The 12,500-nt window shown below is 49.8% G+C and overlaps 1 protein-coding gene across 1 annotated transcript in view; it reads left to right on the top strand.

The window, feature by feature from the left end:
* LOC126569077 (chaoptin) overlaps nucleotides 1–12,500 on the top strand; it is a 47,683-nt gene that overhangs the window by 33,770 nt on the left and 1,413 nt on the right. Inside the window, exons 3-4 of the mRNA XM_050225888.1 lie at nucleotides 5,728–5,838; nucleotides 6,713–9,959. Of these exons, the coding sequence (XP_050081845.1) occupies nucleotides 5,728–5,838; nucleotides 6,713–9,959 (3,358 nt within the window). The remainder of the gene's footprint in view (nucleotides 1–5,727; nucleotides 5,839–6,712; nucleotides 9,960–12,500) is intronic.

The raw sequence follows: 12,500 nt of genomic DNA, 5'->3' as shown, positions 1-12,500 counted from the left end.
GGGCTGGCACGTGGGAGCCTCGTGCAATCACCGAGCATAAGACGCCACAATTTTGGCAACCTTCTCCACCTCCCCATCCACTCGATCGCAATTGGATTGGCTAGCGGGAAGGAGAAGACAAGGAGAAAAATGAGTTTTCATTGTCGTACGTTTGTTCGGTTTCCTCGAGCGCAAGAAAGAGAGAGAGAGAGTGAGAGAGAAAGGGAGAGGCGTTGGTGTTCCTTGTCGATTTCGATGTCTTCAGCTTCCTGTCCTGTCTGTCTGGCTCTGGCCCCGGCTCTGGCCTGTGGTCTCGGTCCATTTCGCTTCGGTCGCACTGATCGTCTCGCTCCTTGGCTTCCATTTTGTAGCGAATCACGTCGAATGATCACAACATGTAAAGCCGCGCACCGCCTGCTGCCTTCACTCTGCAGCGTGCAGCCAATCGGTGGCAGCAGCCCAACAGCTCTAAGCCCTTGTGGGGCCTCCCTGAAGGCCTTACCGCCCCAAATTCTTCCCTCCCACCCGCTCCTCGACCGGAGGGGCCAAAATGTCGAGCATAAATCTTATCTTCGCGAGGCAATCGAACTTTCTTTTCAATTGTAAAGCAATAAAGATGTACAATCTCTGATTTTGCCCTCGGCCTCGGCCACCAAACCCGGTGTTGGGGGCAGACGGACACAAAAGAAGGGGGGAGGCGCGGGGATGATGAACTTTTTCCTGTGTTTCGGGTGTGGTGGGATGGGGCTCACTATCTGCTGCTGCTGCTGCTGCTGCTCGAGCATCGAGAAACATCGGAACCACATTCCCAAACGGGCATCGGCATCGATGCAGCACTAGCCGACCGTTACCGGTGCATGCTGGTGCTCCAAACAGGGGTTGAAGGGAGGAAATGGAGGAGCATAAAAGGTTGCAGCACAAAAAAAATGGGAAAAGCAAAAACAGGAATCCGAAGGAAATGTTGCATCCGAAACACCACCGAACACAAAGAGAGCTCGAGTCCGGAATGCACTTTTAAGGCCTTGCCCCATTCCCAATGTGAGTCCTTTTGTCCATGGCTCTCGGTGTGTTTGTTGCGGCACTCCATTCCATTCCAGAAAACCTTCTCCTTCCAGCTGGCTGGCTGATGCAGTTAGCGTCAGTCGGGTGAATCGAAACGTAACTTGTAGCCACAACATCCTTCTCCCCAATGGGCCAATGGCCTTAGAGCTCAGCAAAGGAATAATGGGAAAAAGTGTGTCCGTGAACACAGGCAGCGGCACTGGTCAGAGAGGTCAGAGTGGGTTGCAAGGCCTTACACGATAACCATCGTTCCAGGGTGTGCGCAGGGAGCCTTTTGTGATCGAGCGAACGAACGGACGAGTGCACCGGTCTGCCACACATCATGCCGAATGACTTTCCAGTGCAGCAGAGTGCGTTGTGCTCTCTTTCTTTCTTCTCCTCGCCCCTCTCCACTCCCGGAAAACATTGACCTAGGGACCTATGGCCCTTGGAACATTTGCTTCAACGTTTGCGGACATTCGGACTGATGCGGCCAATCAATTTGGTTCGTCCAGGTTGTCGAGGATTGCATCGCAACGCCAGTGTCTGATTAGGTGCCGGGGCGTGCCAGAGTTTATTTCCAGAGTCCGTACTAGGATTCCGAGATGATTAGTCCTTCGGGAGTAGCTCAGGACCTTAGAACTTCCGGATGGTTTGTCTTTTACGTAACGATGGGCGTTCTTAATGGAAGAATTTTTGTTTTAAATAACGTTTAAGAGAATATCCAAGTAGGCCAGAAATGCTTCGTCAGTGACGTAAGCCAAATTTGACATTTTTAGTTTCAAATTTTGAAGGAAATTTCCGTCTTCCGTCTACCCAAGTTGGTTATTGCTTTTATTGATTGAATCATCTATCGGTACGACCTCCAATAACTGAGTTAAGCCTAGATCAAACTTTTAAGGAACCCAGCAATGAGGCTACCCTATTAAGGCGCTTCATGCAAATGGAATTTTCCCCGGAGATTCGCCATCAACGGAACCAACCAGACCTTCCAGCGAGATGAATCCAATAACCTGGATTACTAACAACAACCTTCTGCGCCCTTTTCTTCCGTGGAAAAGCCGTCCACCGTTTTCATCTTGTAACTCATCATTTTCTTTCAATTTAAAGACCAAACCAGATCCTGATGGGTCATTCTAGATGTCGCTATTTGACAATCTTTGACCGGGAGTTCGGTCGAGCAGACGGCAAATTTGTCTCCATTGGCCTAGGCAATATTGAGGTTCCACTGGGGTGAAGTGGCCATTGGGACCACTTTACCCCGCTTCGATCGTCGCTTTTGATCCGGCACAAAAGCCAAACTACCGCCGACAGGCATCAAGCAATGCGCAGCCCCACACACGAGTAGATTTCTAGTAGAAGGACGGTTTGTGGCAAAATCATCTTGATCATCCCAGCTGATCCATCCAGTCAGCCAGTCCGGGGGCTGCCAGACGACCATCGAGCCAACCGGCATTGCTCGAGTTCCGGGCTCCACCCGAACCCCGGGTGTCCCGGGACATCAAGATATCAAATAAAGGAGATTTAAAATACAATTTAAATTTGCATAAAAACCATGAATAGATATGATGGCATACATTATGCGGTGGTTTTGCTTTCCACCACACGCCATCCCCCCCTCAACCAATCTCGTCCTGGAAGGGTAGGAAGCGCCCTATATGAAGGGCTCGAGCTCGTGCGTGCGTGCCTGTATGTGTGCACCGGCGATGACACAGTTCCGGCGGGTCTTTTGCGGTCGTTTATCGCCCATTCACTCACCCAACGCAATGCTTCATTCCGATGAGAGAGACAGAGAGAGAGAGCGAGCGAAAGGCTGGCTGCTGGTTGGCAATTTTGCTCCGGAACCGGTGCCTGGATCCTGGAACCATCAGCGTCAACATTCCATCCTCCACTGGTGGGGAAAAGGAAGAACAGGATACGTCTGACAGGGACAGAGGGGCCCTCTATTTATCATACCAGCACTCAGGGAAGGGTTTTCCTTCTTTCGCGTTGAGCGCTTTCCACATTCTTCGTGACACCAACGATGCACATCGAGGACGACGACGACGACCATTTCCCCGGAGGACCAGCAAATTGCAGACTGCTGCTGCTGCGGCCGTTGCCTCCGATGCAACCTCTGGTGCTGCATTTCCATTACACGAGGCTGCTCATCGGCGATGAGCATTCCAAAAAGGGTGAATGACGGGGGCACGCGCGCAAACCCCTCGGATACCAGGTCCAAGCAGGCCTTCGAGATCGAGATCGAAGATGATGAACGGACGGAAAGGCAAAACCCGGTCCGGTCGGGAAAACGATTTGTAGTGGCATATTCACACTTCTCCGTCTCTTTTGCTTTCCAATGCAGGTCCCCCGGTTGGTCTCCCATTACTCTTCGTGTTCAAGCGATGCGTCGCACTTGCAATGAGGTAGAAGGAGATGAATATTGCTTGGAATGAAAATGACCTGACTGCCGTTCGATGCCAACGACTCTACGCCAACGGCTTATGGCCTTAACGAGCAACCGTTTGCTTCGAAGCGAAGCGACTTTACACCGAGCAGAGCCGAGCCGAGCCGAGAGAGAGAGAGTCAGGTTCGTGGTGAAATCACCGGGAATTAAAACGGATTTTCCTCGATCGATATCCCGGTGGGCACCCCCAAAAGGGGACACATGAAGGGTGTATTGGACTTGCCTGCAACCGGATGCTGTTGCACCAGACGCCGCCCCCTGCGACCGGTGATTCCTCATCTTCGCTTTTGGGATGTAAAAGTAAAATACTGTTTTGATTCGGCCAACTCTCCGGAACGGTGAATTTCTAGTATCGAGAGCTTATCGGTTGCAACTGGTGAAGGTGCAACTGACACTCGCCTCGGCTGACCCCCGTTGCAAACGCTTTGTTTTGTGTGGGGGAAATGGAAAATTTATATCCAAAAAAGCACCACAACCGCCTCCCCGCTCGGTTCCAACTCGACGAATCGTTAGTGCAATCGAGCGAATCCGAACAAGAACCATTGCGCCCTGCCTTTGTTGGGCTAGCAAATTGTTCAAAACGCTGATGGAATGAAATATTAATGCGTTTCACCCCTCTGTTTACCATACAAACACACCACCGTCAACATGGAGTCCAGCGTTTGGCACCGATTGCCCCAGCACCGAGACACGAACGAACGGAATTCAATTGGACCGTTCCAGGCGTGTGCTTGACGCAGGGCGTAAGGAGCGGGGTTGTGATTCGTAATTTCCAATCCGTCTGTTACGATACTCTACAATCGCATCGGGGCCCTCACCGGGTAGTACTAGGCAGAAAGACAATCTACCGTACCTAATGGCTGTTGGTCTCTCTCTCTAGCGAGTGGCCATTCTGACCGGACCATGCTGTTGACTTTCTGTTGGTCGTTGGAGCTAGAACGAGAGAGAGGGAGAGAGGAGGAGGAAAATGGCTAAAAGTTGCTTAAATATTTCGTTCCCTTTCTCCACCTCTGCTCCAAACGGAACGGACTGTGTTTGTTATTTTTGGACAGACCAACCAGGAACGAAGGCTTTGCACTCCACTTTTCCAATGTCCAGTGAACGTTGGAGCACATACAGCCCATTGCTGCCTATTCCCTGGAATACTACGAAGGAAGGGAGCCTATGAGCTCTGCTCTGGTTACTGATGGGTTGGTAATGATTTAGACTTTTGGTCAGTTATCATTTTATGTTTATTTTTTTTGGTCTTGTGGCAAGAAGGGAATAGAAGGTCAATTCCGAGGACATACTTTTGCTTTTCCGATTGCTTCAAACTGTAGGCGAGCATTTCGAGGCAGCAAGGAGAGGGCTTCTCGTCACTGTCGATCCGGAGGAGCTTTCCTCGATTGACTCAGCGCATGCATTTCTCGTATGCAGCCCCAGTACCAGTACAAATGAAATTATAATGGATGACAAGCTGCTGGCACATGCTTCACATGAATATTCATGCTGTTTCCTTGGAATGTTTGAATTGAAAATCATGAGTACGGACTTAATGGACAATAGATTCCGATGCAGAAGCTCCTGGTGTCCTGTTCCTGCGTTCCCACATGGGCTTATGTTTCAGAGCTCTTGTTCCTGCTTCTTAGACGACGGTCCATTAGCAGAAGGTTTTGACAAGATTCCGAAACGTTCCATCAATACAGTCTGCTCTATCCGTGGCTTCTCTTCTCGTATTTTCGGAAGACCGTTAACCGTGGGCTCGGAAAAAGCGACCGGAAGGTGATTGAATTAGCTGGATCTGTTTAGCGTGAACCAGCGTGGCCATCAGCAAAGCATTCCCATGAAATCGAAATAAAGTTCGTTCTCGGTTCGGTTAAACGCTGTTTAGAGTCGTCCAATCCCGGTCCAAAAGTAAAAATGTGCCCCAAAGGCAGACACACCGAGGTAGACGAGGAAATAAATGGATTTGTGAAAATTAGATTCACTTTTCCGGCTGAAAAAACAATATCCAATTTACTCATTTCGGTATCGGAAGCGGCAGTGGTGACTTCTCGGTTAACTCCCGGAGACTTTGGTCGAGTCCATCTGCTACCATCAATCTATCAGTGCACCTTCCCTCGTCTCCCTTCGTGGGCTTAACATGCAAATATCGTTCCCTGCGTTCCCCCGGGGGGGGGCATCGATGGTACGCTGTTCGATCAAAACCGGAAAAACCAAAAAACCCCACGAAAAGTTCACTCTTCCTCATTCTAATCTCTCCATGTTCTCTCCATTCACAGCTTCATGCAGCACTCGCTGGTATCGCTCGATCTGTCGGACAATCAGCTGCAGGGCCTACCGCTGGATTCGCTGAAAAACGTCCACAGCCTAAGCCGATTAGTAGCCCAGAGGTAAGTCAGTTCCTGGCCCGACCGGGTCGGCCTAACGGTCAGCACCGGCTCCGACTGGCCGCTAGTCGATCTCCGGTGATGTAGACCTTTGAGCCGACGCCTTGGCACCTAAAATAGGTTTTCTCCGTGGTATATTTTTTGGAACCGTGGGAAAAAGGTGAATCGCGCTAATGCGTTTACTTGGAATTAATTTGTTTGCGAAGCATACACAGAGAAACGCACTTCGCACCGGCTTTTGTCCAGCCGTTCGTTCATTCGTTCAGGTTTTGCAATTGATTTCAAGGATCCGTCCGACGATGACCGGACGAACCGTTAGAGAAATGGTATTTCGAAATGGTGTAGACTCAGGTCCATAAATTATGCACCAAAGGGCACTTCATCGAGATTAAATGCTTGGATGAAGTACGGTCGCTCACTCGCTCGCCAGCAAGTCCTTAGTTTTGGGATGCTTTTTGGCCAAATTTGATTTGTTTCTAAAACCCGAATCCATTATCTCGCTCGCGTCTTGAACTTCGTCTCTGTAGTAGCGCGTTAAGAAGCGAAGAATGGCGACTGTTTGGTGTCCATTAAAATGATGAAATTACTCTCTCTTCAAGTTGGAATCCTTTCTTCTCCTTCAAGATTCCAGATCCTGGATTGTTCCAGGATGGTTTGTTTACTTTCGCTCCAGTGGTTCGGGGGGAGCTTTTGTGCAGCAGTTGCCTTGTAGATTCATTATTTGAGTTGCTCTCGAGCGAAGATTCGTACCCTAGCAACACACAGAGGCCACTTGGTTTTTGGCAGCTCGCGAGATTATCCTTATTGATGGCTATTTGGACAAAGCATGCCATGCACACTCACGACGCCATTTTTCCTCTTCTTTTCTTTCTCGCAGGAACAACATACACCACCTGGATGGGAACTGGGGTGGACTGGCGGATTCGCTGCGGAGTCTGCACATCTCCGGTAACTCCATCTCGGAGGTTTCGTTCTACACGCACGACGAGAAGCGTCAGAACCATACGGCACCCAACTCGCAAGCGTCGATGATAAACGCGAAACTCTTCGGTGCGACCGGTGTGCCCGGCCAATCGACCCCGGTCCAGCCCGTAGGTCCCGGTGGTAGTAAACCGTTCGCCAAGCTGAAGAAACTCGTCTGGCTGGACATCAGCTCGAACCGGATCGCTCACATCAGTCCAAACACGTTCCCGAAGTCACTCGTTACGATCGATCTGTCCCGGAACATTCTGACCCAGTTTCCGACCGCTTTCCTCGAGCACCTGCACGATCTGCGTGTCCTTTCGCTCAAGGACAATCTGATAGCGAAACTGAGCGCCGTACCGGAACCATTGGCCGCTGGTCGGATACGGCTGGAGAAGCTCGATCTTAGCCTCAATCTCATCGAGGAGCTACCATCGCAGCTATTCAACGGTACCGTCCGCATCAAGGCCATCAATTTCGACAAAAACTTCATCCGCCACCTACCACCCGACACGTTCCAGGGTCTGAACGTGGTGCACATGGTGCTGGCGTTTAATTTCATCGAATCGATCGACGAAGCGGCATTCTCCTCCCTCGAGCACACCCTCGAGTATCTCGACTTGGAGCGGAACCGATTGACAACCGTCCCGGCCGCCATCGGTACGCTCAATCGTCTTCGCTATCTCTATCTGACGTCGAACGAGTTGAGTGCCGTCCACGGGCAGGAACCGGTGCTACCGAGCACACTGAAAGTACTGTCGCTGAGTGGCAACAATTTCACCGTCATCCCGTACGATGGGTTAGCGAATTGTACCGAACTGTCGTACCTGAACATGGGCTACAACAAGGTGACGGACATTGAGGAGAATGGATTCGTTGGGTGGGGTGCGAATCTGCAGACGCTACTGTTGCGGAACAACAAACTTACCAGCCTTCCGTACGGTGCCTTCAATGGGCTCGAGTCGATCAAGGAAATCAGCCTCAGCTTCAACGGCATCCACTATGTGCACCCGAATGTGTTCGATAATGTGTCGGCGACGCTCAAGATTCTGGAGCTCTCGTTTGGGATTTACCGGCAAGAGTATCCAGCGGAAGCACTCGCCGTTCTCACCGAGCTGATGTGGCTTGGACTGGACAACAACAATCTTAAATCGTTGCCAGACGATGCGCTGGCCACGCTCGGTCAGCTGACGTACATCAATCTGGCGTTCAATCGAATCGCGGCCATTCCTCGTGGTCTGTTTCGCTCCGACGTCCATCGGAATCTGGTTGAGATCGATCTGTCCTTCAATCACCTCGAAGAACTGCCAGGCCTCACGTTCGACAGTCTCGAACTGATCCAGATCATCAATCTTTCTTCGAACAAGATCCGAGCGGTTCACAAGAACGCTTTCCACGATCTGCCCTACCTAACGTACGTGGATCTTTCGTACAACGAGCTACAGAACGTGAGCGAAGGTGCATTTAGCTTCTTACCGAGCCTTCTCAGTGTGGATCTTGTGCAGAACGCGTTGACGGCACTCTCGCTGAAGGTTTTTCGACAAGCGACGAACGCAACGACACCGATGCGGCTCAATATTAGTGGGAATGCGATCGAAACACTCGACGGTGACGTCAACTCGCTGCTTTATGTGTATTCGCTCGATGCAAGCCACAACCAGCTACAGGATACGACCGTGTTCCGAGCGTTGGCTTTCTCGCTTCGTATCCTTTATCTCAATTGGAACAACATTAGTGCACTCGGAAATCACGCATTTGGTGATCTACAGATCCTGGAAGTGTTGAATCTGGCGCACAATAACATCAGCTCGTTGCGACGTCGCAGCTTCGCCGGATTGGCCAATCTGCAGGAGTTTGATTTGAGTCACAATCGCATCGAGAGCTTACAAATCGAACAGTTCTCACCGTTGAAGAAGCTGCGCGTACTGAAGCTCAACAACAATCGGTTGCGGACGATACCCCGTGATACGTTCCTGAACACACGAATCGAGTATTTGGACCTTTCGTACAACCAGTTTACGGCCTGGCAGGCGACCGCCTTCGCTGACATTGGCTTCACGCTCCGGTCGATCCAGTTCGATAACAATTTGCTCGAGTTTCTCGATCCGTACATGTTCACCAGCACGCAGTTTCTGCTCGAGCTTAACCTGGCCGGCAATCTGATCCGTACGATCACGGAGCACTCGTTCGCTAATCTGAACAATCTGACCGTGCTCGATCTGAGCTACAACCAGCTGATGCCGGTTAACTTCCGCGAGCTGTTCCAGAATGTGCCACGGTTGCGGGTATTGAATCTACGGGCGACCGGAATCTATCGGTTGCCGACACTCGCCTTACCACAACTTGCGTCGCTCGATGTCGCACAAAACAATCTGCAGGAAATCGAATCGCAGGAGGAGCTTTATCTGCTGCGAGAGCTTCGGATCGAGGAGAACAAAATCAGCAACATATCGATCCTGCTGCGGAACCTTCCCGGTTCGTTGCGTGTGCTGGATGTGTCGCGAAACCCGATCCGGAAGCTTTCGTTCCACGATTTCTCCGGCTCACGCCGACTCGAGGAACTGTACATCGAGGACGTGAAGATTGCAAACTCGGACGTTTTCATCAAGCTGCACAACTTGAAGAAACTGAGGATCGGAGCGCAGCATAATTTTAGTGATCTAATTTCGAAGCTGCGCGGACTGCAGGAGCTGTACGTGACGGTGTATGAAGAGCATCTTGGGGAGGGCCTCTTTACGGCGCGGATGCACGCCAACACAAAGCTAAACGTGGTGGAAATCACGGGCCGTCGGTTGGTGTCGATCGCGAGCAATGCATTCGAGGGATTGGCACGGAATCACGAGCTTCGGTTGCGGATACACAACACACTGGTGAACGATCTACCGCCCGGTGTGTTCTATGCCCTTAAGTACATCCCACGGTTGAGCATCGATCTGTCGGATAATCTGCTGGCGGCGCTTGCACCGGACAGCTTCTACCCCAACACTAGCTCATGGGATGCGGTTGGGACGAGGAGTGTACTCGGGGGGCTCGATGTGTCCAACAATCCGTTACAGTGTGAGTGTGGACTGGTGTGGCTTGGACACTGGCTGAGGCGATGGTTACGCGAAACGGCCCAGGTCAATCTGATCTCGAAGGATGAAATGAAGCAGATGATCCGGGTAAGTAATCGATTTATTCTTCCTTCATTCATTAAACATAGTTTTTTTTTCGTTCTTAAGCCTTTCTTCAGATTTCGATGCTTTCTATTTATCAATTGCCCTTCGCTTCTCAATTTGTAGCAATTTACTTGGTTGAATTTTATCCTAAATCACCTGTTTCAGGGTTTTTACTTCGCTATTCAAACTGTCATTGAAAATTCACGACCACCATTTGTAACACGATGAAGCTTCCGATTTTGAGCCATTTTCGAGGACATGATGAAGTCGTTTGATATTTTGACTTTCCTAGGATCTCTTTAGTCGATCAGCTTCCACTACAGAAACCAAATTTGCTTCCCAAAAACCATACTGTGTTGTAGAAACTGCAAAGTTCTGGCTAGAAGGGCCATTGAAATAGTATTTCCATTCCGTGGCAATTCTATTTTAGGCAAGCTTCGTACAAAAACATTAATTCGAGTACTTAAAAAATGCTTTGTGCAACTAACTGAAACCTTCTCTAAAATGACAGCAGGAAAAAATGAACCATCCACAGCACCACTTCATTTCCGCTCTACCTTGGATGAAGCTGAAACCTAGCAAAGCTGAAGTATCGACACGAAGCAGCGCGTGTTTTTTGCTCACTTTGCTCGGTTTCAAAATTTCAAATTCCGCTATCGCTGCCGAAGGAGTTTATACAGCCGGGTGTACATTGCATCAGAGAAACAAAAAGGAGGCGGACGAGGACAAGGGCACAAAGAACACAAAACTGTTTCGTGATCAAACTGTTTACCACGAGCGACAACGAGACATGATTAATTACCGCCGTCGTTTCCACTTCAATCAGCGGCCAGACCCGGGGCCGCTCTTCAGAACAAGCCATCAGACTCTCTCTCTTTTTACTCCTCCTCGCATTCATTAGCATGCTGCTTAACACACAAACTGTTAGTGCGAAAGGGGGAGTAACATCGGAAACGGGGCTACAAAAAAACGTATACTAATATACCACGCGCACTACTTTGAGTGTACTTTGTCGCGCGATTATGCGCCGGTTAGACCGCGGGACCGCCGGACCGCCGGACCGCGATCTCTCGCGACCGTCGCTGCTTCTGGTGCTACAAAACTGTAAAGCTAATCTGGTGAACCAAACCAAAACACTGAAACCACACAGGGCAACACAGCACAGTGTGGAGCGGAAGTGGGGGGGAAATGTCATCCAACCAAGTCCCACCCACCCCACAAAATACCCGGGGAACACCCATCGCATACAGGATGAATAACCTTTTATTCTGGCATTGATTAATATGGAACGACATTAATAAATTATGCTTTTCGCTCGATGTGATGACGCTGTTTTTGCCACGCAGCTCTCTCTGTCTCTCTCTCTCTCGCTAGCTCGCTCGTTTTCGCTTTTTTGTGTTTGTGTCATTATGTCCGTTCGCTTATCATCTGCCCATCACATCCGCTGCATGGGGTGCCGTATCATGAAAGGCATGAAGCATCCGTCCTGCTGCTGCTGCTGCTGGCGGCATGATGATATCGTTTCGTTGTTAGTTTGTGCTGCTGTTTCAAAGTTGTTTTTTTGTTTTGTCCCTTTTTTTGCTCCATGACTGCGGATGATAAGACAAACTTCCGCTAGGAGTAGTAGTAGAACGGAGGACTGATGCGACATTGTGGCCGGATGAGCTGCATCATAATTAAGGAAAGCAATAAAGTACAGCATGAGGAGAAGAATGATGCCGCCAGTTTAGTTGACAATTTGAGAGGGCGCCAATTATCCCAATCACTAGTGATGAAGAGAGGATTAAGAAAATAAGAGTAGTTCCTCTGCCAAGTCAAATACAGAATGATACAAGTGCTTAGTCAACATTATCGTAATAGGAAATCATTTTCACTACTCAACCCCCTAATGGAATTGCTTTTTGAAGTGTTTCCTCTCAAGGAGGATCTCAGAGAAGAATTATTTGCATTTCCGTTTACAGCAACATCAAACAGAGATCGTTATGCAATCCATTATAAGCTATTTGTGGGGCCGCCGCTGGAGCTCTCAGCAAACTTATCACATATGATTGCATCATCGTCATCCTTCACTGTCGCTGAGATCACTTATCCATCAAATTTCATCGCCAATTCAACTTCCATCCAACCATTCCATTCGTCCCCATTCGTGCACCGATTCGATTTCGCCCTGGGTAAGATATGTAAAGGCTTGACTCCAACGATACCAATCAATGTCCGAATGCGCCGTGCTGGGTGTCGTAAAAAACTTGCTCCAATCCACTTTATACCCGGCGCAAGTCAACGACGCAAAGGCCATCACGAGCGAGGGTTCAGTCAGAGAGAGAGTACCTGGGACCCTGGATCTTCATCTCGTCCGAGAAGCCCTCAAGAGCACCCGAAATCGTGTTCACAACGAGCGTCTGTATGTGTGCCGGTAGAAGTTGACGATACTTTGACTTCGAAACAAACACCCCCCGGCTCGGCTCGGACCAGTTTTGGGGCCAGAAGGGATGTTCCGAAAATTAGTCACATCTTCCTCGGTCCGCCCGGCGCGAGCACCTTCTC

This window comes from Anopheles aquasalis, chromosome 2, assembly GCF_943734665.1.
Source record: "Anopheles aquasalis chromosome 2, idAnoAquaMG_Q_19, whole genome shotgun sequence".
Classification (NCBI taxonomy): Eukaryota; Metazoa; Arthropoda; class Insecta; order Diptera; family Culicidae; genus Anopheles; species Anopheles aquasalis.
The sequence above is the reverse complement of the archived record's forward strand: the minus strand, read 5'-3'. Positions and strand labels throughout refer to the sequence as shown.